This window comes from Gymnoscopelus braueri (genome assembly GCF_963280865.1).
Source record: "Gymnoscopelus braueri genome assembly, chromosome: 19".
In the NCBI taxonomy this organism is placed as follows: Eukaryota; Metazoa; Chordata; class Actinopteri; order Myctophiformes; family Myctophidae; genus Gymnoscopelus; species Gymnoscopelus braueri.
The window spans coordinates 17,768,334-17,793,497 of record NC_137621.1 but is presented as its reverse complement, the minus strand read 5'-3'; the positions used below and the strand labels follow the sequence as shown (position 1 = coordinate 17,793,497).

The window sequence follows — 25,164 nt, the reverse complement described above, 5'->3', positions numbered from 1 at the left end:
GCACGAAAGAGTTTGAGAACTACCGATTTAGAAGGCATTTGTAGAATCGGCCTCATATCTTAATGGGTTAAATCAATTTACAGAAGTCTGCTAATCAGCCCCTCTCTCTCACCACCCCTCCCCCACCCCCATCCCCACCTTCCCCCACCTGTCTTCCTTCCTATGCCCCCCCCCCCCCCCCACCCCACCTCAGGCTGCTGAATAGAATGGCCGCTGATGACCGGCACCTGCCCTCCAGCTGCGGGTCGTACATCAAGACGGAGCCGTCCAGCCCCTCCTCGGTCATCGACACGGTCAGCCACCACAGCCCCAGCGGCAACTCGGACGCCAGCGGGGGCTATGTCAGCGCCATGAACAGCCACTCCAACGGCCTGGACTCGCCGCCCATGTTCACTCCCGGCGGGCTCGGAGCGGCCGCGTGCCGCAAGCGCTACGACGACTGCTCGAGCAACATCATGGAGGATTCGCCCATTAAGTGCGAATACATGTTGAACTCCATCCCCAAGAGGCTGTGCCTGGTCTGTGGAGATATAGCCTCGGGGTATCACTACGGCGTGGCTTCGTGTGAGGCCTGCAAAGCCTTTTTTAAAAGGACAATACAAGGTATTTTCCCCCTCCTCTCAACCCCCCCTCCCCCCCCCCCCCCCCACACACACCTCCTCCCGCAAACACCCGTCAACACACTCGGTACGAGGGAATCCATCCGCCCCACAGCCACCAACCCCCCCTTCCCCCCCCTTACCGTTACCGCACCGCCAGACACAAAAACACTCTCCGAGGCGAGGCGTCTCTCGTGCAAACACACTCCGTCACCCCCGGTGCGAGTGATTCACGATGCTGAGAGTCACTTCGTACTGTACCAGGCTTTTTGTTTGTACCTCCTGAGACAAAGAATGTTTAAAAAGGAGACCCATTTCGGTGTTGTCCCCCTAACACAATTCCCTGTCCAAAATAGTAGAGACTCAGACAATGTACACAGTGAAATCCTGAGTGTTCGTTTAACTCTGAGAGTGTGAAAACTGAACCAAATGGACCCGTAAAGGTTCCGTTTTCACATTAAATTAAACACTGAGGACTTTACTGTGTAGACAATCAGACAGCATACAGTGCACAGCGCGCCTTACCCAAAATAAATCCCACGCAATTAATCATGGTAAAGTAGAAAATATTTTTCCATAGCTTCTGTACTATACACAATAGGGATATTTCGACTCATTCGCTGATGAAAATATGACATCATCAGCCGGGGTCAGGCTGGGGAGGGGGGGCGGGGGAGGATGTAGGTATAAGGGCCGTGACATCATCATCAGGAGTCAGATTTGGTAGAGTGTCGAGGGCTGTTTGCCCACATGCCTTAGGGGGCTCGGAATGTGTGCTTTATTATTCCTGTCTTGTACTGCTTGTACTGCGTGTGCGCGACATGAGAGTGTGTGTGTGTGTGTGTGTGTGTGTGTGTGTGTGTGTGTGTGTGTGTTTGTGTTACTGTACTTGTGAGGACCAAATGTATAGCAGAATTTGATTGTCCTGGTGTTCACAAGGGAAATGGTTATTTTATGGCAAAAAAATCTTTTAGAGTTATCAGCATCCTAAAATGTTGATGTCCTCACAAGTACAGTAACACAAATGTGTGCGTGTAATACTGCGCGTGTGTGTGTGTGTGTGTGTGTGTGTGTGTGTGTGTGTGTGTGTGTGTGTGTGCCTGGGGAGCAGGGTGCGCTTCCGTATCTGCATGGCATGATGCATCACAGCGACCCATTAGAGAAGCAATGAAAGGCCCCCCCACTGCGTAGCACTGTGCTCTGTCCCAGATTAATCAGGGAGACGGAGATATTATTGAGCCAGGAAAAAAATCACTGCACACACCAGACACAGCTGCCCAGGGTCTGAGCCTCGTCTGCTTAGCACTGGAAGACGACGCAACGAGAGCTGTCAGGATGCCAACATTAATGTAGAAAATTTGAAAAAAACATACATCATTCATACGCTTTGCATTCTCTTTAACCCAGTGGTTTTCAAACTTTTTCATGTCAAGGACCCCCAAATTGATATGTATGGACCCCATCTGAAAACATGTTGTGCCAGGGACCCCCAGAAGCAAAGATTTGCGTTAAACATGTTCGCCTTTTAAAAAAAAGATTGAAAGATTTGCACACATTTTCAAGATTTTTCTAAAATAGCAGATATACAAGCTCATAGCGCGGCACTCGGTGCCACGCTATGAGCTTGTATATCTGCTATTTTTTAAAAGCCAAAGTATAAAATATGGATCAAGGGTTAAATTGTGACGCTTTATTAGATTGTGACGCTTTATTAACTAATTTTGCTGGGGACCCCCTGGTAACCCCCCCAAGGACCCCTGGAGGTCCCCGGACCCCACTTTGAGAACCAATGCTTTAAGCAAAATTAGTGTGTTAGCCCTTGCAAAATGTAACAATGTTATTTAATGTACATGCAATACGTTTAGGCAAAAGCATACTCCTGCACAGTAAAAAAAAAAATCTCAGTGTTAATGTATCCATTTGTAACGTATGAGATTTGTATGTCTAAATGCAACTAGAGACTCTGGGAGTGTACACAATCATGTAACCAAAAGGACCCCTAGACGGGTCAATTTGGCTGCATCTGTACACTCCCGGAGTTAAATGAGCACAGAGGATTTCAGCGTGTGTATATAACCCTGAAATGGTGCATTATGTGCAGTGCAGGGCTGCCGCCATTCTAGGTGTTGATTTTGGACCTCGCAGCCCTATCAGGTTTAGACAGTCTATGTACTGTTTGCAGGCAAACAAAAGCATTAAGCCAAATCCTCCTGTTTACCCCGCGCTGCCATCAGCAATCGTGTCTATTGACAAAAGATGAATATTTTCTCTCAAGTAACATAACTGGGGCTTTTGTCCTCTCGTTTAAAAACACACTGACGGCAACACAATGGAACAGAAAGGAGGGAGAGAGAGAGAGGGGGGGGGGGGTGGGGGGAGACGTCTTAAGTGGAGCAATGGCCCAAACAATTAAGAGGGAGGTACATGAAAGAAAACAGAAAATAGAAAAAAAAAACTGAAAGTGCTTTTCCCTTTTTTTTCCCCCCCTTTCTTTCCACCCCTCACTTTGCATTGTCGATTTGAAATCCCTCTCTTTCTCCTCTTGGAGGCCTGCCTGTAATGGAGCTAATCTGCCGTCGTTTGTCCGAGCCACAGGAGTTTTGTCAATAACAATCAGCGTTTGGAAAGTGTAATTAAGGCCGAGGCTTTTCATTAGGAGGAAGGGAGGGGGCCGGTCTCCGGGGACGGGCACGCCAATTAGAAACTCAGGCACGCGTCGCCGGGTAATTTCAGGGAAAGGAGGAGGAGAAAAAAAAAAAAAAAACAGGACTTCTTTTAGATTGGAGAGGGACCCGGCTGCTCTTTCAGAGGAGTGGAGGAGAGAGGCTTAATGGCATAATAATCAGACAGAGGAGACAGGAGGACATGGGGCTGGGACTTTTTTTTGGGAGGAGGAGGGGAGGTGAAAGCCTTCCGAAATGATAAAAGAAACACACGCGGCCTGACTGCAGGAGGAGAACGGCGGCAGTAAATATAGCAGCCAGGCTCGTGGTGGAGCCCTTGAACGAATGAGAGGGTGCCGTTGATGAGAACTGATTAATTAAAGGAATAACGAGGCAGTCAAGGGTGGAGTGTGAGACGGCCTCTCCTAATGAGAACAAAACAAAGGAGCTGTCTTTTACAGCCCTATATCACATTGTTTTAAGATATAGCGCTAAGGGCAAGCAGCAACGTTAAGTTAACGGTGACTATGGACCGTATGCACTGTAAAGTGTACATTTAACACTGAGGGTGCACAAATGGACCCTTTCAAGATTCTACAGTGTGCGTTCTCACTATGCCTATTGATGGACGTAACCCTCCTATTTACACTGGGACAACTTCTATGAAGTAAATTCAATGTTTTTGCTCAACATTTTGTCATCATTTAAACAATTCCCTATCGTCACTGTTGGGCAGAAACGTACTTCCAAAACCGTTGCTTTTCAGGAATAGGAAAAAATAACCTGTGTTCCAATGAATGCAATGTACAGTAGTTATTATTTAGGTACAAACTTGTTAATACTTTTAATTGGTTAAATATTTATATAAAAAATCCACTTAACCACACTCAAGCTGGCATCTCTATTTTGACCATGTCATTATAGGTGAAAATTGTCCAAAATCTTTCAGAAATAATAAAAACAACAGAACTACAAGCTCACAACATGTTGCAACTACTATTTGCTCATTTTGCGTGATACTGTCATGATTAACTAGGCTATAAAATAGAGCATTAATTTATGAACATAATGGAGACACAAGGTTTCTTACGATATGCTATACTCCCAATTACATGTTATCATTATGTACAGTAGTATTTGTCAATTGCCAAAACAATTGGAATAGTGATAACATTTTACTGGTAAATCCTGGTACTGTAGCTCCACCAATTAGTGCACATATCATTTAAACACAGACCTAACTGCAGTGTTATGACTCATAAGTTCTGTGGCACACGTAATGCCCTGTCCTGTCTGGGTGCATCTGACTAACGCTAAAGAAAATGTTCAAAATAGTTTTTTGAGCTTGTAGATCAGCTATTTTCGAAAAAGCGTTCACATTTTCGCCCATAATTACATGCCCAAAATAGGGACGCCAGGGTTAAAGTGGTTCAGAATATATTTTTTTAACTACATTTTCTGCCAGAACATACTGTAGGGCCTAGAGTATAAGAGTACTATATCAGTTTTTTTCTGTATGACCGAGGTATGTCTTCATTACTTCCTCTTCCTTTGGTTTGTTGAGGGGACCTGATGCCCCTACCTTTTCAACAAAAGCGGATGGCAAATCCATCTTATGTCACCTATTCATCCAGCAAAAAGCCCCTTGAACCCCTACATGGAGATAGTTACATTAGTCAAGACCTAGCCCAAATTAACGTCAACCTAGATCCCCATCTATCGCACAAATACCTCTGTTCTCATAGCCCCCTAATCGTGCCCACATCCCTGGACCACGCGTGCCCCACCAATCAAAAACATAAATCTCTTATTGAACCACATTTTCTTCCCATTTTGAACCCAAGTGTAAAATTGCTTGAAAACCAACTGAACTCCGTGGCCCTCTTTTTTTTTATATGAAGTAATAGACCTTGACAGTAAGCCTGTAAAAGTCAGTTTAGATTTTGATGAGAAATACCTGCCATTTTACTGTAATTTACTTACAAGACCTGACTGTCCCCTCTGTGCCCTGGCACGGGTCCTGAAAAGCCATAAAATAAATTGAGACAGATACATATCAAGAGATGAAAGAGGGAAATCTTTTTCTTCTCCTTTCGTTCCATGATGTTATTCGTAACCATACCATAACCCCTGTAACGGCAGATAAACCCCGGCACGGCGCTTTGGTTCAGGGGTTACCCTTCAAACGCTTGACTGAGCGCACATTAATAAATAGTCGTGTTAACCTCACCTTGCGGGCGCGAATCCAATTTTTGAGAAACGCCGCCTGTTTCATGGCATTCCGCGGCGCATGCTTCGTTACTAATATCGGCGCACATTAACGGCTTTGAAATATACGGTGAACGCGGAGATGGAAAAACCAGATAATCCCCCCCACCCGCTGCCTTTTGTTGAGCTATGTGACGCCCCTCCTGACACAAGATCAGACACACGGGGGGCTTGGAAGGGCAGGTGGACAGTGAGGGGCACTTATAGCGTGAATGTTTGTGTCTTTGTTTATCTCGGTTGTGCCTTCTCAGAGAGCCAACACTGTTAACCACATGAACCCTAGCATCCCTATTCTGAGGGCGATTAATTCTGTGAATTAGCCAATCTACAAGCTCTCGTGAGCTTGTAAGATAAGGCTATTTTTGACGAAGAGAATTGGTGTAGAGGGGGGGAAAAGGAGCGGACCTAGTGTAGAGCCCTGGGGGACTCCGGTCAACTAAGTATATATAGGGTTTAAGTGGTTAAGCGGCCCACCAGGTGTATGGTGTGCACGTGTCCCAGGCGAGAGAGAGAGAGAGGAATGAGAGAGGGAGGGGGAGAGAGAGAGAGAGAGAGAGAAAACACCCCTGTAAACAGGAGCGTCCCGAGGGACGGCCGGGGGTCAACGCAGCACTGTTGGTCTGGCAGGGAAACTGGCAGCACAGCACACACACCTGCCAACAATCTATCGGCTTTTTCCACGATAATATGAGATGAATCTCGGGAGACACGGTGACAATAGGATAAAACTGGCCCCCGATCCGCTTCTTTTGAATGACAATCAAATTCGCTCGTTTGCGTGTATGTCTAAAATTGCTGAATCAATAACGAGTAGACGTTACAATAAAGACAGCGTAGAGGGGGTGGGGGGGGGGAAGAAACACCTCCAGTTAGATGAATTGATTCCAGCACACACGCTGGCACTGATTGCCTCCTCCCACAACAGATGGGAAACGGAGAGGATTATTATGGTCTGTTCCTGCTATGACAACAGAGGAAACAGGAAGAGGAGAGACCGCCAGTGCTCATCATCAGTTCGTTTTCAAGCACGATTTATACTTCGTTGCGCACGGGTGTCGCACGCCAGGAAACGGCCAATCTACAAGCTCACAATGCGTCGTGCTGCGACGCGTCGTGAGCTTGTAGATCTGATATTTCCGGCGTGCGACACCCGCGCACAATTTCGTATAAAACTCAGGCTTATCACACCTTTATTTACCCCCAGTCCAGAAGAGATGAGGGGAATTAGCATAATGATTTCTAACCCAGATATAAGGCGGAATTTCTAATTATTTAGAACATCTTGGGACCCTCCACTTGATCTGTCCAATAATGTTAACATAATTGCATAAGTTGTCAATGGGGGTTGGAAGGGGGCTGCTTGGCGGAACGCTGCTGGAATATTATCCAGCCCTTTGTATGTCTGTACAGAACCGTGGTGCGGGGGGTCAGCGGCGAGGAGCAGCGTGCGTGGAATGGGATGGAATCCCAATGTCCATGCTTAGGGATGCACGTCTAGCAGCTATTATACTGTACAGCAGTGTTAATTTAATTTAACTCGGAGAGTGTACAAATAGAACTAAATGGACCCATAAATGTGTGCACTCTGAGTGAAATTAACACGTGGGGATTTTACTGCGTACTGTAGGTACAAAATGAGAAATGTGTGCATTTTGGGGTAATGTGCTCTGAGTACAAATGGCAGCACTGATCTACGCGTTCATATACAGTGCTGTATGTCTTTGGCTATATGGCAGCAAAGTTGTACCCAATTCAGATCATTTAATTAAAATGTTACATTACCCGCCATCGCTTCTATGAAAGTCCATTTCTATGAAAGTTCTACATTGACAAGGACATAAAAACAAGCTTAATGGCTATGTTTGGGGTTGGGGGAAATACCAATGTCAAAAAAATCTTAGAAGCCATACAAAATGGAACGATTCAAATTCCTACCATTACAGCATGCTACAGAGACCATTACGCTGAAACCCCTTTATTGAAAACCCCTTGAATACAGTAAAATGCAGGGAATCGGACAAAAGCGGAGGGATTGACTCCCATACCCTGCCCTTTCTGTTTGCTAATGCTAGAGTAGGAGTAGAACCAGCTTTTTATTGTGTAGCAATGAAACTCTCTTTCATTGTGGCGTCCTGGAATCAGACGCTGAAGTGGTTCGGCTGAATAATGCATAAGGCCGCTCGCCTGTACACTATGTAAATAGTCAACAATGGCTACAGTGGTAACAACAGGCTTGGGTCTGCTGGAGTATTATGTAAAGTGGCCGGGGGCTGCGTGTCCGGTTCTCTAGCCCTGCTATTGAGGCAGTTGGCAGGCCCCTCGGAGCGCAGGGGGACACGGCCTGCGCCCGGGGCCCGGAGGGGACACGCGCAGAATTAATGAGGCCAATTTAGCGCGGGGGCCACAGTGGCCGTCTACCGAGGGGTCCTGGAGGACTACCGTATAGCCTACCTTTCCCAACCTCTTCCATTCCACCTTACCTCGGCCCCCGCGAGCACTGGAAGTTTACCTTGTCGCTGGAGGACACCTCGGCCTAGTCGAGCACCGCTGAAAATGGGCTCCGTAGGATATGATTAACAGGTGCCCGTGACTGGCTGGCAAAACATGATTTATTATAGGCCGCTGAACACAACGGAGTGTACACACTGATGTGTATTACATCAGTGGCAGCACCCCAAGGTCCACGTTAGGTTTTGGAAATTGGTGAAATGCCCCCGTATACTGTAATATTGGGCATATCTTTAATTGTTCTGGACAAAGAGAACCTTTATATTTTTTGCCAGTAATACAGTACAGTACATTGTGACGTTGTCCTTTTGCAAATAGGGTCAACATGAGTGTGTTCTGTTTCTCCTTCTCAGGCAACATAGAATACAGCTGTCCTGCCACAAACGAGTGCGAGATCACAAAACGGAGACGCAAGTCCTGTCAAGCATGTCGCTTCATGAAATGTCTCAAAGTGGGGATGCTCAAGGAAGGTAAGACGATCAACTACAGTGTTGTTATTGTTGTTTGGTACAGTACACAGTAAAATCCTTAGAGGTAATTTATTGTAACGCAGAGACTGAACATTTTTTTTCAAATTTGTACACTCACAAATGTTAAATTCACTCTCAGGATTTTACTGTCTAGGCATGTATTTTATTGCACAGACTATTATTTTAAAGAAAATGTCAGTTGACGTGACGGGGAGTTTACCCCAGGATACTGCACCGTCCCACGCTTATAGGGAATACTGCACCGTGAGGATAGCCATCTCTGCAAAGTCCCAGACTGTCCTACAGTACATCCGATGAGCACCAGATCAGTGGTCTCTCGGCAGCCGAGCGTGAGAGAGATGCATGCATGCGGGGGCCGGCAACTGATCCCAGTACCCCCTCTGTCCTCCCCCTACCAACACAGCAGTAAATAATGTGCAGTTGAGCTGGGGACAGAAATATGCTGAATAGGTCGATCCCGCCGTCTGAGTAATAGAAATGTAACAGTATTCCGACTGGAAGGGCTCGGGCAGGGTCCCTGAGCACACGCTCGGCACGGTCTCAGCTCTCCGCGGCGTATTGATCCACTAAATGTTTTCCGAACATCTCAGCTCTCTTCCTGTGGATGGTTTTTTAAAGTCACTCCAGCGGGGAATTCAGTGACAATTAAACATGCTGCCGATGGATTTCTTCGACTGGGTTTCTCTCCCAACCAGCCCAGCCCGTCCCGCCCCCACCGGGCCCCCTGAGACCCCTGGGCAGCTCTTTCGGGGGAGGCCCCCTAATGCATCAGTGTGTATGTTCTCCCCTGCCTCCCTCTCCCTCTCTCTCTCTCTCTCTCTCTCTCTCTCTCTTGCTCTCTCTCTCTCTCTCTCTCTCACTTGTTGGTTGCTCCAAAAAAGCCAGACAGATGAATAATGAAAGATGTGTGGTTTGGGGGGTGAGGAGGCGGTGTTATATTTATTCAAGTCTCCACTGGGAGTGCCTCAGAGCCTCTGTGAGGCAATAACATGTTATTGTTATTTTCTTTCTTTTTCTTTTTTTCCTTTTTGCTTTCCTGGAGTGTTGAGTGTGGGTCAAGTGCCACTTGACCCACACTTTAGTTTTGGTCTTACAAAGTATGATTATCGTTCCCTGCTGAACACGATACATTCAATAGTCTATGAATAAAAAGGGAATATTTTCGATGTACTGGAGGCTATAGCAGGAACAGCCATAATTTAACTTTTAACATTTCAAACACCGTTTTCGTACGCAAGTCATTTCTCTGGGTATTTTTGATTATAGTAGCCGAAATCCGGCAACCCTTCTGCCTTTCTCCACTAAGAATTCTCTGTCAAACTAAAGTGCAGGACAGACTCACATTTCCCCCGTTATTCATGGGAGAGTGGAATCTATAGATATATTTCTAGTCTCTGAGTGAAGCCACAGACGAGGCCCGTATGGATCTCAACACAGTAACAGAATCCCCTGGACTGCATGCAGCCAGATAAAGACACACAGCCAGAAAAGACAGAGTAATCGCATTACTATCTGATGAAAAATGTATGCCAATATATCATCCTGGGGAATAAGAGACTACAAAAATATGTAGTCATGGCCATAAATGAATGACCAGTGTCAGGTCAAGGATTGTAAAAAAAAAAGAAAAAGGAGCGTAAAGCTCAAATATGCAGACTTATTCTAAGCCCAACGTTTATAATGCACTCTTCTGTGTATTCAGCACATCCACGGAATGAGAATGACCCTCCTCTTTTGCATAGCTGCCGTCGTCACTACACTACACTATCACCTGCTTGATTGTCAGGGAAGGCGCTATTCATCACTTCCTCTCAAATCACTGATTTGTCGTACAATCAAAAAATCAGCACAGTACACAAAGGGGGAACTCATTTTTTTATAAAATCCTGATTAATGCTTAATTTATGCTCCATGGCATGACGATGTCGCTCGCCTAAATTAACTGATTTTCAAGCTAACAATGTGCTGCATCGCAACACGTTAACTTGTAGATCGCTGAAGAGAATTGGTGTAGAGGGAAACGGGGAGGCCCAGTATAGACCCCTAGGGGACTCTGGTCAATGAAGTATAGTATAGGGTTTACATGGTTGACAGCCACATTTTAAAGTGCACTTCTGTATTACCTTCTCTCAGAAGCATGCCACCTTTAAGGTGTCACCATGACGAGATGGAAAGAAGTGACACTTGGTCCGTGGTCGCGGTAAGCTCCGCCAGGCCCGTCGGCTCAACACCGCGTTCAGACCCGGGGTCTGGAGACGGTCAGCGCTCACGTGCCCGAAGTCGCTTACTTACTGTCATTAGCGCAGAAAGGTCATAGTACGGAAAAAATCACCTAATTATAACTTTACAGCTCCAATGAGGGACAGCACCCCACCCCCCCCCTCAGCCACCTTTCCTACTGTCAGGCTCTGGTCGGCTTCAATGTCCACCAAAATAATCACATTATGGAAAGACTGAGCCTAGTTCAGACCAAAGATTCCCAGTGAAACAAAACCGCTTTAAGCCTGATCTGTGCTTGGTCATACCACCGTGTTGCGTGTTGCCTGCCGAAAACGGGCGATCTACAAGATCTGTGTCACATCTGCGATGCGTTGTGAGCGGAAAATGCTGCAGCGAAAAATCGCAGTGAATTACCCCTTAAGAGTAGACGGCATCAGTTCCTGAAAAATTCTAGTCTGTAATCAAAATGTATTTGATCATAGACTCACTGACATTTATGGAAGCAAAGCTAATTCACTAACTAGAAAGCACTTACTGTAACACTAATTACTGGCGCGTTCATGTCACTAAATGTGGTCGAAAAACGTGTAAGGGGGAAAAATTGCCTTCCAAGATCAGCAGGCCGCTTACGGGGGATCTGCCTATAAGACCCTGTGTCGACTGGCTGTACTTTCCTCTCACTGTATAAAGGAGGAAGTGATCAATAGAAGAATCAAATGTCAGGGGCAACAGGTTTTTCCTCTGATCAATGGAAAGGGATCAGAGCTTAGAGCACGAGGGAAGAGCAGATACTATTGAGAGATTACATTGACATCGCTTAGTGGCAGATGCTCTTTTCGCCCTCTCTCTTCTCCTCTCTCTCTCTCTCTCTTCTCCTCTCTCTCTCACAACCGCACATACACACACACACACACACACACACATCCATCCACATATAGTTACACACATAAATGGACGTATACATAGCGCCGCCAGGCCAAGGATAACACCTGACATTTGTACTGCGGTTAATTTTTTCATTTATTTTTACTAACCACAGATCTGAGCGGCAGTCAAAATAGCGTTAGCGCTAATTTAATGGCCAACGTTGTTAGCTTGTAGATCTGTTCCTGTCAGCAGGCGACACCACCGTGCTATGGAGTAGATAAATCAAGCTTTATTTGTCCTCCACGGTCTTCACAATATCACTCCACTGTGTGGGAGAATATAGCCTTAATGCTTGACGTGTGCTTCGCTGCGCGAAAAAAAAAAATGCAGATCTACAAGCTCACAATGTGTCGTGTTCTGACGTGGGCTGTGAGCTTGTAGATCAGCTATTTCTGGCACTCGACGCCGGCGCGCAATGAAGCATAAATCAGGCACCGGAGAGAGAAGCGCAGAGCACAGAGCAGGGATGGTAACCAGTAACCTGCTCTATTCCCTGGGCTGACAGGTGAGATCATTGCAACAGACACGAACATGTGCCTAACAAAGGGAACAGAGAGGCTGGCTAGGGGCTGATACACTATACACTACACCCCCCCCACCCCCACCCCACACACACCTCCCAGCATGTCATTCTTATTAGCAGGGCCAGTGTGCAAAGAACAACCACAAGCCCACAATAGCACACCTCATAGTCGCATATTGTACATACAAGCCAAACCGCATGTGCAGTCAGTGAAATGCTTGACATATAAATGGCTGCATGCTTCTTGCAGCACTGTGGCCATAAAGTAACTGAGAGACAAACACAGACTGCTGGCTTTGATGGGTGTAGTAGGAGCTACTCATAAAGTCAGGGAATGATCTAGGTTTTGGTATGTCATATTATACAGTACGGTGGACGGACCAGAATCCTATCCATGTTATTGGAAGGGATTTTCAAGTCTTGTAGAGCTTTCGGCGGACGCACATCGTTTACATAACCCATTAAAACCGGGAAAGTGTCAGTGTCATTTTATATTTTAGCTATATATATATATATATATATATAGCACATTGGTTGGCTATTGAAAAATAGCAGATATACAAGCTCACAGCACGTCACTTCGTGCCGTGCTAGCTTCTAGATCTGCTATTTAACCTTTAACTCAAATATTTGCTTCTGGTGGTCCCTGGAACAAAACATTTTTCAAATGTGGTCTGCGGCCAAATACATATAATTTTTGGCATGAAAAAGTTTGAGCACTACTGATATAGCAACATAACCCCCAACATAAGAAACTGTTAGGATTAAGAAGACATTTGTAGAATCGGCCTCAGATCTTAATGGGTTAAAGGACCGTACCAGCGTCAATGCATATCGTCTATTCACAGTTTCGGCCATATAATTGAACATAAACATCGACCATTTTCCCACTAACAGCTTTATTTTTATATTTTGTGTTTGTCGACATTTTCTCCATAGTGAAAATGTAAATGTATTAGAATAATGGAGTCAATGTTGGCTAAATATCATTGAGCAGATACAGTAAGTCATGGAATTTGAATTTCATCCATAAATCAATCTTTTGTCCAGGCACTACTTTCAGCTCAACTTTTCAAATCAATCTGCTCTTTAAAATGCATTAAAAACGCAACGCTAAGTTAAAAAGCGCTACACTACAGTAAGAAAAAAACGCGCCATAAAGTTCAATGTGTTGGATTACCTATCTCAAGCAATTTTCAGTTCTCCACAAATTGATTTGCATGCCGTACTAAAATGAATGTCCTCACAGAAAATCAACATACCATGGTACAGCATGCTTCAAAACATTTTGGACAGTAATGTCAGGCATAGCCTACAGTGAGTTGTAGTCAATGGGCTAACCAGGCCAGATTGCTGCTATGGTCCTTTAACCACTTACTGTACAGTAAACCCTATACTTTTTCCCTCTACACCAAATCTCTTTACTGAAAATAGCCAATCTACGGGACGCAATGTGAACTTGTAGATTGTCTATTTTCAGCGAATGTTCGCCTAAGAATAAGGACGCTAGGGTTCATGTGGTTAATATGTAGTGGTTTTTGTCATCTATTGAATTTAGGTTTTTCAGTGCAGACTGTGTTTTCACAAATAGCCTGCTACTGTACATAGTGTGATGATGGTTTGTTTTAATTACTCATGCAGTATGAGTAGGAGGATGTTACCTCATCAGGGATATTGTACCTAACGTGTAAATGGAGCACATGAGGAGAGTGTCAGGTCGGCAGACCCCTGGGGTCAGCAGATATGGGTGTGGGGGGGCCAAACGTGTGACCATTTTTCCGCTGCCCTCGCTCATCACCACTCGTGATTAAAAATGCTGCAACATGCTTACAAGCATGCAAAGCTGGCAACAGGGGCCCTTTGAAATAGTGCTGACGGCAGTTTAGTGGGGGCCGGCTGCCTTGAAAGGCAGGGTTCAACCATGCCTTACCATGTGGCCTTCTGATTTTCCCAGCTAAAATAGGGTCTGCCTAAGCCCCCCTTGGCATTGCCAACCATCCCCGACATCCTGACACTTTCCCCCAGGGAGAGACACCCAGAACAGGTGAGGGGCTCAAAATAAGGGGCCCTGCCCTGGCCCGGGCCACACAAAGTGAGTGAAGACAGGCCCTTTTGTAGGAGTGTGCTTGGAGGGGGATTATTATTGTTTTTGGAGAGAAAGAAGAGCCCTGGGTCAGCTGGCCCCAGCCCCCACCCTGAGGCCCGTGCTAATCCGTGCACAAATGCCAGCGTTGGCCCGAAGCCCTCTCCCGCAGCACCGCGCTTTGAAGAGATGATACCCGAGCTCGCCCGCTGCCACCCTCGCTGCACGGGCTGATGTCGTAGACGCCATGACACCACGAGATTGTCTTTGGATGTGGGGTGGCGCTCGGGCCTTCTTCACACGCTAATAACGCATCGAATGTTTACGCTAGATAGAGTAACGGCGATTGGTCAGGGCTGTTAAAGAAGTGCAAAGGCCAGACTCTTTGGCCGGTGACAGCGAGTGGAAACCGTCTCGCCGCTCTTCCGTCACACATCCTCTTCGTCTCCCGTCTACGTCCGGCCCAGTTGGACAGTCAAATGAGACAGGATAGTGCCAAGCATTAATTCCTGTCAGCATCTGTTAATTATGGCCGGGACTGCTCTAATTAAAACAGGCACCCATGTACCTTGGAAATCCTCGCGCTTGGCTTTGTGCGAGCTGACACAGCCACATGACTCAACCGGCAGTGAGAGAAAGAGAGAGAGAGAGAGAGGGAGAGAGAGAGAGACAGGATCGTGGACGTCTTAGCGAGCCAAAGCGTGTCCTGTCCACCTGGCAGCAGCTGAGCTCTTCAGGAGAGACGGAGGAAACCGTAGAATGCACGATTAACAGCGAGAGGAAATTTCCATGCCTACAGTTACAGTACCATCACAGCTGAGTCGGAAAGTTCTTAAGCACTTAAACCCAGGCACCAAATGGAAGACGTTCAAAGACTATTCTCATGACCTCTTCCCTAAGACAACATCCTCGGTTATATTAATAACGATTCATTTTGTGCTTCAACATGATACTGTGCATGTTAAATTTGCGAGGGTTTTCTCTGCATTTTTCTTGTCTTCGTCACTGAAATGTACGTGCCAACAGATGATCCCCCAGTGCTCGCCGGGGATGATGAGCCTCTGTTGGGAATTGTGGTTAATTAGGTTAGTGGGTTGTCAGCGTCAGGAAATTGACAGACAATCCTAATCAGATTTGCGTTTCTGGGGAATGAAATAATTTATATAAGTAGAAATAGAAAATCTCTTCATTCTACTGCTACAACTCCTCCCCCATGTATATACGGTCTGAGAGACAGCGTAAGATAAGTGGTGGAAATGAAGAGGAGTGTTTGCATAAATCCACAGTTGAATTCCTCTTTGTGAAATGAAGGCCCAGTGTTTTTATATTACATCATCTCCCTTCCCTTCCGCTCCTCAACCCTGCCGACCTCCAATCACCGTGCATGATGGGACATATCCAAACTCATCCTCTCCGAGAGCTCTAGGCTGACGGGCAAATTGTATTAGGCTCATTTGCAGTGGCCACACAATGCCTAGGTTTGACACCGTCCTCCCTGTTATAAAGTGATGAAATCATCAAGAAAGTGCTCCGGCTGCGGGTGTTGTCCGCTCAGAGGACGCGGGCGGATTGGACAAATTAACCCCTTCCCCCGCCACCGGCGTCTCATTGAGGGCTTTCTCCATTACCCTTTAGTGTAAATTTGTTTGCCAGGTTACATTATGCATACGAGGCGAATCGAAGGCATCGTCCCTGTCGACGGGATTAAGATATCAGGGCCTGCGTTCGGGAGCACTCACATCACGGAGGTCCAAATACGGGGGGGGGGGGGGCGCGGGATATAAATGTTTGCATACGATCACATTAAACAAACAAATGCCGACTCGAGTGGTATCAAATAAATGCAACGGCACAGATGAAATATTTTAACTGTGTTGAAAATTAATAGAATAGAAAAGACATCCAAATGGAAACATTCTTATCAAATAATGAGATAATAAATAACTTATGTTATGATGAGGCCAGCTTGACATTTACAGTATCAGTGTGGGACCTGGCGCCCTAGGTGTGGCTGGGGGTGATAAGGCGTCGCTGCGACTTCCGTGGGAGAGGGGTGAAATAAGGGTCTTTTATGGGAAAGCTACACCTTGCTATCTATCTGTCGTAAGACAGTGGATGTGCTGTACAGTGGGTATGGGAGTATGTCCTCACTTGTAGCCTGGTTAAGTTACAGTACACACACACGCACACACACAGTCACAGACGCGCATGTTTGTATTACTATACTTACTCCTTGCATGCTTACTATGCAAGGACATCAACATCTTAGGACGGGCGATTTTATGAATGCTATTTTTGCTTCTTCCTATTTGGCCATTTTCAACCCTAACCTAAAAGCCAAAAATAGCAGATCACAAGCTTGTAGCTTGTGAGCTTGTAGATCAGCGTTTTTTTGGAGAGCAACGCTGGTGCGCAACCAAGTATAAATCAGGCATATTCTATCCCTAACCCCAACTTCTAAATGCCTAATATTTTCCTAATTATAAGCCTGACTGTAAAAAATATTTTTTTGTCTTTACAAAAAAAAAAAGGCTTTCTCTTGTGAGGACCAGGAAAATTGTCCTCACATTGTCTCTTTCTCAAATTCTACTAGACTTGTGGGGAAATTTGGTAATGTAATGTAATGTACAAGTAATCACACACACACACACGGACGGACGCAGGTAGCTGGTAGGAAATTAGCATGCAGTCTACCTCACCCCAAAAGCTAAATAATTAGAGGGCCAGTCTGTGAGATCATTGACCCTACATTAAATATTCATATGTTTAGACCTGCTCTGGGCTCAGCTGTGTCACAGTAGACCAGGCAGGCATGGACCACATATGGGAACGCAGCCGTACCCCTGACGCGCACGCACACACACACACACACACACACACACACACACACACACACACACACACACACACACACACACACACACACACGCACACGCACACGCACACACACCATTAGCCTGTCACTTTACAATACTCACGTGCACATGCACATGCAGACCAGAAAGCATGGTGGTCACTCGCATTGCTGGATTTACATACTGTGTGATCCGTCTGTGTGCAATTGTGCTGATCACATCCAGTAGGTGCAAACCTTCCATTTCTGATATGGTCAACAATCAAGGTTGACCAAAGTGCTGCACAACATATAGCAAAAAATCTAATGTTATACAAAAAATATACAACAACACATAATAAAAATGACGTTATAAACTGAGAACAATGGAGGTTTAAGAAAGCACCAGAGCCAACAGCTGCCGAACAGAATCACTGTGCCAGTGTAGAGTATAATATACACTGTTTATGTTTCAGACATACGAAACTTCCTTTTGCATAGCTTTGTATGTACAATATGCAGTATGCATACAATAGTTCATCGTTGTGGATTCCTTATCAACAAGTATACTGTCGAGCACTTGTTTGCCTGTAACACTGTAACAGGGCTAGGCAATTCACCAAAAATAATTTCATATTGAAAGCAAAATTTAGAATCTATAACCGACTTAATCTTGTTCAACGAATCGACGTGAAAAAATTCTAGCGACTATATGGATTAGTTAGTCTGATTAACCACTTAATCCCTTTATTAAACTTCGTTGTACAATATAGTGGCGTGCAAAAATAATGAAAATAGATGATTGTACAGCAGATCTGCTATTTTCTAGCAAAAATAGCCAATCTACAGTACAAGCTCACAGCATATCATGAGGCACATGTGCCGAAGTGTGGGCTAGTAGATGGGCTAAAGTGGTTCAACCTTTTAAGGCTATATAAACCTAATTCCGCTGGGGACCCCCTGGAGCCCCTTCAAGGACCCACTTTGAGAACCACTGCTTCTAGCACAAACAAAGTTTTTAATCATTCTAAACTTGTGTGTCCCAGGTGTGCGTCTGGACCGCGTGCGAGGGGGACGACAGAAGTACAAGCGGAGGTTGGACGCGGAGAACGGGGGGGCCTACCTGGGCCTGACTCTCCCCCCTCCCACCAAAAAGCCTCGTGAGTACAGCCCCTCCTCCGTCACTACTACCCCCTTGTCTCCCACCGCCGTCCCTCCTCTTCCTCTGCCCGGCCAGCGGGCAGGTAAAAGTACTGAGGCTATTCTAGGCACAGTCTCACATTCATTTGTCTGTCTGTCTGTCTGTCTGTCTGTCTGTCTGTCTGTCTGTCTGTCTCTTCTCTCTTCGACTGCAAGGACTAAGCGAACCGTGTCGTGTCATGAAACGTATTTCACGGGTTCTCGATTTGTTTCCATATCACTAGTAGTTCTCAAACCTTTTTGTGCCAAGGACCCCCGAAAAATGATATGTATTTTGGTGGCGGACCCCCATCTGAAAAGGTTTTGTGCCAGGGACCCCAGAACAGAGGATCTGTGTAAAAAGTATTCAAAATGTTTCCAACACTTTCAAGAATGTTCAAAACTAGCAGATGTGCAAGCTCGTGACGCACTGTGAGCTTGCGTATCTGCTATTTTTGAATAGCCAACATATAAAATATGGATAAAGGTGTTAAAATGTTTGTGATGCTGTAATTACAGATTTGAGAGCCACTGCCATACACTACGGCTCGGTTTCACATAAGGTTCTCAGGCCCCCCTGCTCAGGAGGTGGTACTAACTCAGAACTCAAATTTTTATGAGGTTTTTATTAAACGTTTAGTAAGAACCACCTTCAGGGGTGGTTTCTGGTTATAAACAACGTAAACAAACAAACTATCACAGAACTTGATGGGTTAACTGGAAGGTTTCAGGTTATGGAATGTTCTGGGTTAACTTTTCGTAGTCAAAAAGAGCTCTCGCTCTCTCTCTCTCTCTCTCCATATGTTTGGATGGCTGAGAGTTCCATAGTGAGAAATGTGGGCCAGCTAGTAGATCTACAAACTCACAGCCCACAGCTTGTAGCTCAGCTTTTTTCGCTATTCGTCTTATGACGAGGTATACAGGCTAAACTAGGGCAGGGCGATCAATTTCACGATTGTTTCAAACTTTTGCCTTGATTACGATTAATGAACGATTATTTATTTTGAATAGTGAAAATAGCAGACCGACAAGCTCACAACGCGTTGCTATGCGTCGCGTTGTGAGCTTGTAGATCTACTACATCTATTATCATCTATTCTAACAATTTTTGTATGCCACCATTGCACAACAAGGTATAATGCAGGGTTAATTAAGTGGTTAATCCCACTAAATCTATAAGAATGTTTTCGTGTCGATTCGTTGATATAAAAGAAAAAAAAACCTGCTTCTTGATTATTCGATTAACCTACATGAGGCAAGATTAAGTCAGTTATTGGTTCTAAATATAGGTTTCGATAGATTTTCCATTCGGCAGGTAAAACGGCTATTCTAGGCCAGTCTCACATCCCCCCCCCCCTCTCTCTCTCCCTCTCTCCCCCTCTCTCTCTGCTTGTTTGGACAGCTGAGAGTACCATAGTGAGAAATATAGGCCAGGTATTGTTCCGGTCAGAGCTGAATTATGATAAGTCTCCGAGCAGATGACCGATATTAAACGGTGTGGCAGTGTTCAGGGACACACCGGTGCCTCACATTCTCACGTGCACTTCTTTCTTTTTTTCTGTCTTTTCTTTTCCGCCCTCATGCACACTGCGGCGATAAGCTGTTTTCAGTCCACTCATGCTAATTTAACCTCTTTCAACCTGGCGCCCCTATTTTGGCCGTGTCATTTAAAACCCATTAAGACCTGAGGTCCGATTCTACAAATGCCTTCTAAATCAGTAGTTCTCACACATTTCAAGATTTTTCAAAAATGTTCAAAAATAGCAGACGTGCAAGCTCACAGCGCGGCACTTCAGCTTGTACATCTGCTATTTTTGAATAGCCAACGCTAACATCTAAAATGACACAAATGCTTTCCCGGTTTTAATGGGTTATGGCCAAAAGAAATCTAAAATGGTTCAAAACAGTGAAAATAGCAGGTCTACAAGCTCACAGCTTATAGATCAGCTATTTTCGCTATTCGTTATGACAAAGTATATAGATTAAACTATGTCTGTCAATTTGCATACTGAGAGAAAGGGGCAAAAACTCTGAAAGACTGCAGTGGTTCACAAACCTTTTAATTTCAAGGATTCCAATTTGCACACTCTCAGAATTACAGACCTGTAAGGGTCCATTTGGAACCCCCTTCAAGAAACCCTGAGGGTCCCTGGAGCGTACTTAGAGAACCGCTGCACTAATGAACCCCTTCTCGACAGATATTTCATTACATTTCATCTCTATTTATTCCATTTATGGTTTTACATGATAACATCCATTTACTTTTTTTCCCCACTATTTTTCTTTTACATATTCCACAAATGAAAAGGAAGCAGACCCATGACCCCAGATTTAACCCTCTCCTCCCCCCCTTTTCACCACATTCTGCCTCCACAGTCACAAAGATAGTGTCTCATTTATTGGTGGCGGAGCCGGAGAAGATCTACGCCATGCCCGACCCCACCATGCCGGAGAGCGACATCAAGGCCCTGACCACGCTGTGTGACCTGGCCGACCGGGAGCTGGTGGTCATCATCGGCTGGGCCAAGCATATCCCAGGTACACATGGATGATGTCACTCTCCTCTTCTCTACCCTCCTCTCTTTACCTCCCTTCCCCTCTTTCTATCATTTCCTACCTTCCCTAAAAAAAGAATACATCAAAACAATTTATCTCTCTCTCTCTCTGTCCTTCTATATCATTCACGCAAAACATGCACGTATCCACACGCACATACAGATAATTAACGTCAGCAGACCACGTACTGTAGACTGGGCATGTGTGTGAGAGAATCGAGGGGGGTCGGGGGGGGGGGCATCTTTGGAAGAAACAAATCAATAGTGCATGTCTAAAATCCCCGCAGTGAATGGGGAGGGGATAGCAGAGGTTGTGCCAACGTATATAGTAATCACAAGGGAGATTTAGAGCAGAGCTGGGGACCCGCCCAATCAAAGAAGACACCGCATCTCAAAGCATGCGCACACGCACGCACACGCACACCCGCACCCGCACACACACACACACACACACACACACACACACCCACACCCACACCCACACCCACACACACACACACACACACACACGCGCGCGCGCTTCCATTGAATTATTGATGGGCATAATCATGTTTCTTCTCCGCCCCATAGACATTCTGATAGACGAGGTGTTAGGTTATAAGGGGCTGTTGAATTAAGGATACAGCGCCACACGTCAGCACAGATTTTGCTTCCTTCAAGGGTTTTCCTCTGATTTTGACAGAGAACACATTGTTTAGCCGCTTGCTTTTTGCAACCAAAGCAGATTCTCCCTGATCTTGAGTTTGACCCCCGCAGCCAACCACCCCCCCCCCCCCCCTGCCCCCCCATAACTCTATAACGTTAGATAGGTGAAGAGTGAAGACATGGAGAGGAAACGCGCTAAATGAATGTGTCCCACCACCACCACCGCCTCCCCTCCACAACAACCCCCCATTCTCATCAGCATAATGGCGAATTTATACTTTGTCGTAGATAGTGTATGAGCGCGTGACGCGTCTCTCGCCAAAATGTTCATACAACAAAGTATGAATCAGGCTCGACCCGTTCAATCCGGGAACGCGTCTGTGCCATTTTAGATTGGAACTATAACCATTATTTTATACTTTGGCTATTCAAAAATAGCCCGTGCTATGAGCTTGTATATCTGCTATTTTTGAAGAGCCAAAGACATCTAAAATGACAGAGATGCGTTACCGGATTGAATGGGTTAACTTGAACGGGGACAGAACTGTCAACACGCGAGACCACCATGGCTGTAATGCACCATATACCGTATACACCCACACACACTGTATATTCATTCATGACATGTGTGTGTGTGCATGCACATGCACACACTGGTCTGTGTGTATGTAGCGGGGCCAGGTAGGGTCCACTTCATTTTTATCTCATATATCAGTGGTTCTCAAAGTGGGCTCTGTGGACCCCCAGGGGGTCCTTGTGGGGTTTCCAGGGGGTCCCAAGCAAAATGAGGAGCAGTTTAACCACAATTTAAGCCCTATTTCTAAAATAGCGAAAATAGCAAGTCTACAATCTTCCCTATGACACGCACAAAATAATGAAATGAGACAATGTAGTGTAATCCAATGAGAGACTGTAGTGTCCAATCAGATCATAGGTTTCTTTAGTTTCTACCCACCTACAGTGGAGACGGTAGTAGAATTCTGTAATCTAATCTAACATAAAAGATCTTCTCTTATGGGGGTCCCTAGCTGGCACCAAATCTTTTCAAAGGGGGAGGCGGATCAGCAGCTTAACACATATCAATTTTGAGGGTCCTTGACATGAAAATGTTTGAGAACCACCGTCATATCTCATTTCATTCAGAAGATGACTCGAAATCCCAAGTCAGAGATTTAAGACGGTAAAAAATGTTCTTATTCCCAGCAAAGTGGTAGTGGACTTGAGCTGACCTCAGGCGCGGTGCACTGCACAGCACACGCCGAACCCACCGAAAGGTATTAAGAGTTTTCACTCAGAAGGCGGGGGCGGGCGGGCGGGGGGGGGGGGGGGGGGCATTAATCAGGTCCAGATCTAGTAGTAAGGAGATTAGTCATGGATACCAGCCCCAAACCCCTGTCTGTCTGTCCCTCCTCGAACCCGACCGTCTGTGTCGCTTCCGGCAGACACTGCACGGTCAGCAGCCTGCCAGTTTAACCAAGGAGGCTTAGGCAGGGCTGGATCACCACTGACCCAATAACATGGCATTACCCAAAACATACCACCTCTCCAATCGCACGCACACCGCGACACAACAAGGACACATGACACAGGTCATTTGAGGTGACCGATTCACAGACAAGAGTCGTAGTTGTTAACAGAAGCCGTACTTTTTTTTTTAATGAATAGGATTATGATTGTCTTTTTCTACGTCTATCCTGCAATATTATTACTCAAGGCTAGATACATGTATAGCCGTTTCCTTTTTAACTCTGGCCTTGAATACATTCAGCTTCCATTCCTGGTGTAACATTACACATACATCATTTAGTAATTCCTGGTGTAACTTTACATCATTTAGTATTTAGTATCATTTAGCCCGTTTAATATTGTTGTACTTCATCAAGGGGTTTTGTGGATGGCCTCGCTTCTAAGCACCTTCAGATTAATCAGATTATCATGATGACACTTATTGTGTAGTGAATTTATAGTGTCCAAGATCTACGCAAATCGGATTTGCCACACTCACTCTGAATCTATCCGTGATGATCGTTGGATCTATGAAATGCTTCTAATACTAAATGTACTTTCCATGCCATAGATAGGACTGCCAAGCATAGTCTTCCTACTTCCTGTTCTCCTTATTACATGACCACTGATTGACATATGCCATCAGTAGTCATATGACAGTCATACTGTAGGACACTTTAGGGTAAATAAACGGACAAATACTTACTGGTGTTCAGTGGTGGACAGTAACAAAGTCAATTTACTTGAGTATTAGTTTGGTTTGGATACATTTTTTATTGTATTTTATTTTTTTCATTTTCCCAAAAAAATATAAAAAATAAATGAAAAAAGTAATTGAAAAAACACGGCCCCCTCACGCATTAGGAGGGCAGGATGAGTCACCAGAACCAAGGACAGGTGTTTTTGATGAATCTAACATGGTTAAAATGAAGTTTGAAGTTACAATGGGTTTGTATAGGAAGGGGGCGTGTCTGATAAAATGAATATCAAATATCTAAATACTGAATCAAGCAACTTATAAACTGTCTGGGGGGCTCACAAAGGCCTGAGTAGACAATAAAATGACCAAAAGTTTTTTTGAAAGTGAAATATCCCTTTAAGTCCTATTTCTTTGTTTTCTGGAAAATCATTTTTTGCGAATGTCTCAATTTCAATATAGCAATGCATTGATATTAAAAAGAAAATGTAGTTTGTAATTTCACTCTGCAAGTATGCCACTACTTTAACTCAAGTTCAAATTTGACTGAGCAACTGTCACTTGTAGTGGATTAATATTTGACTAGGAGTATCTATACATTGACTCAAGGACCTGGGTTGAGTACTACTGGTGCTACATGACAATGAATTAAAACTGCAGCCGTAATCACAGTGCTTTTGATCATAGTCTAGAATTAGATAATTAAATGCATGTTCCAAATTATATGAGTGTGAGATTGTTTGAAATAATCTTTTAATATGCAGCTTTGTCATGAATAGAATTAGAACCATTCATTCTGTCACCTGCAGTTATGGTGTCTGACCACCAGACAATGGACCATAAGTAGATTATTCTGATCTGCCTCTATGCACGGCACATGCACGCGCACACACACGCACACACACACAAGCGCACAAGCACACACACTCGCACATCACACACACATACACACACACACTTCTTGTTTTTGATTTTGCTTCTCAACTTTACTTGTCACCCCCCCCAAAAAAAAATCTTCATTGTATTGTCATTCCATTTAACTTTCCCCCTGCTCTAGTAGTAGCTACATAAAATGATGATTTGATTCTAATTGTTGCGTTTCAGTTGAGCTGGAAGGCTGGTCTGTTATCCCTTTGGATAGAGTGTGTGTATTAGGACAGAGGCTCTCCTCTGGCCATGAAATGGCTGCATAATTGAGTTGTACATGGCTGAACCTGATCAGAGACGGTTCACTGGCTGAGCGAGACTTGGTGCACTAACCCTCCATGCACCAGCGGCACCCCAGGGCAGTCTACCATGCTCAGCTTCTACTATATTTCTCCCTCCATCCGCCATGGGAGAAGAATGGAAGGAGAGGGGGTGGGGGAGGGTGGGGCGTAGAAAAGTGCTGATTGCATTCTGATAGATTTTTGCGGCCGTTGGCAATGGAATTAAAAAGATTAACAGTTCATTATGAAGTAGACCACA

At 45.1% G+C, this 25,164-nt stretch overlaps 1 protein-coding gene across 8 annotated transcripts in view; it reads left to right on the top strand.

The window, feature by feature from the left end:
* Positions 1-25,164, top strand: part of esrrb (estrogen-related receptor beta) — a gene marked incomplete at its 5' end in the record, with an annotated part of 57,651 nt that overhangs the window by 17,745 nt on the left and 14,742 nt on the right. For 2 of the 8 annotated variants that reach the window (XM_080413792.1, XM_080413790.1), the window contains 4 exons: positions 194-603; positions 8,392-8,508; positions 18,162-18,275; positions 20,671-20,832. In XM_080413792.1, the coding sequence (XP_080269918.1) occupies positions 194-603; positions 8,392-8,508; positions 18,162-18,275; positions 20,671-20,832 (803 nt within the window). Of the gene's footprint in view, positions 1-193; positions 604-8,391; positions 8,527-18,161; positions 18,360-20,623; positions 20,833-25,164 lie in introns of those variants that run through there. The other 6 variants (XM_080413788.1, XM_080413791.1, XM_080413789.1 and 3 more) reach the window with 6 other exon arrangements.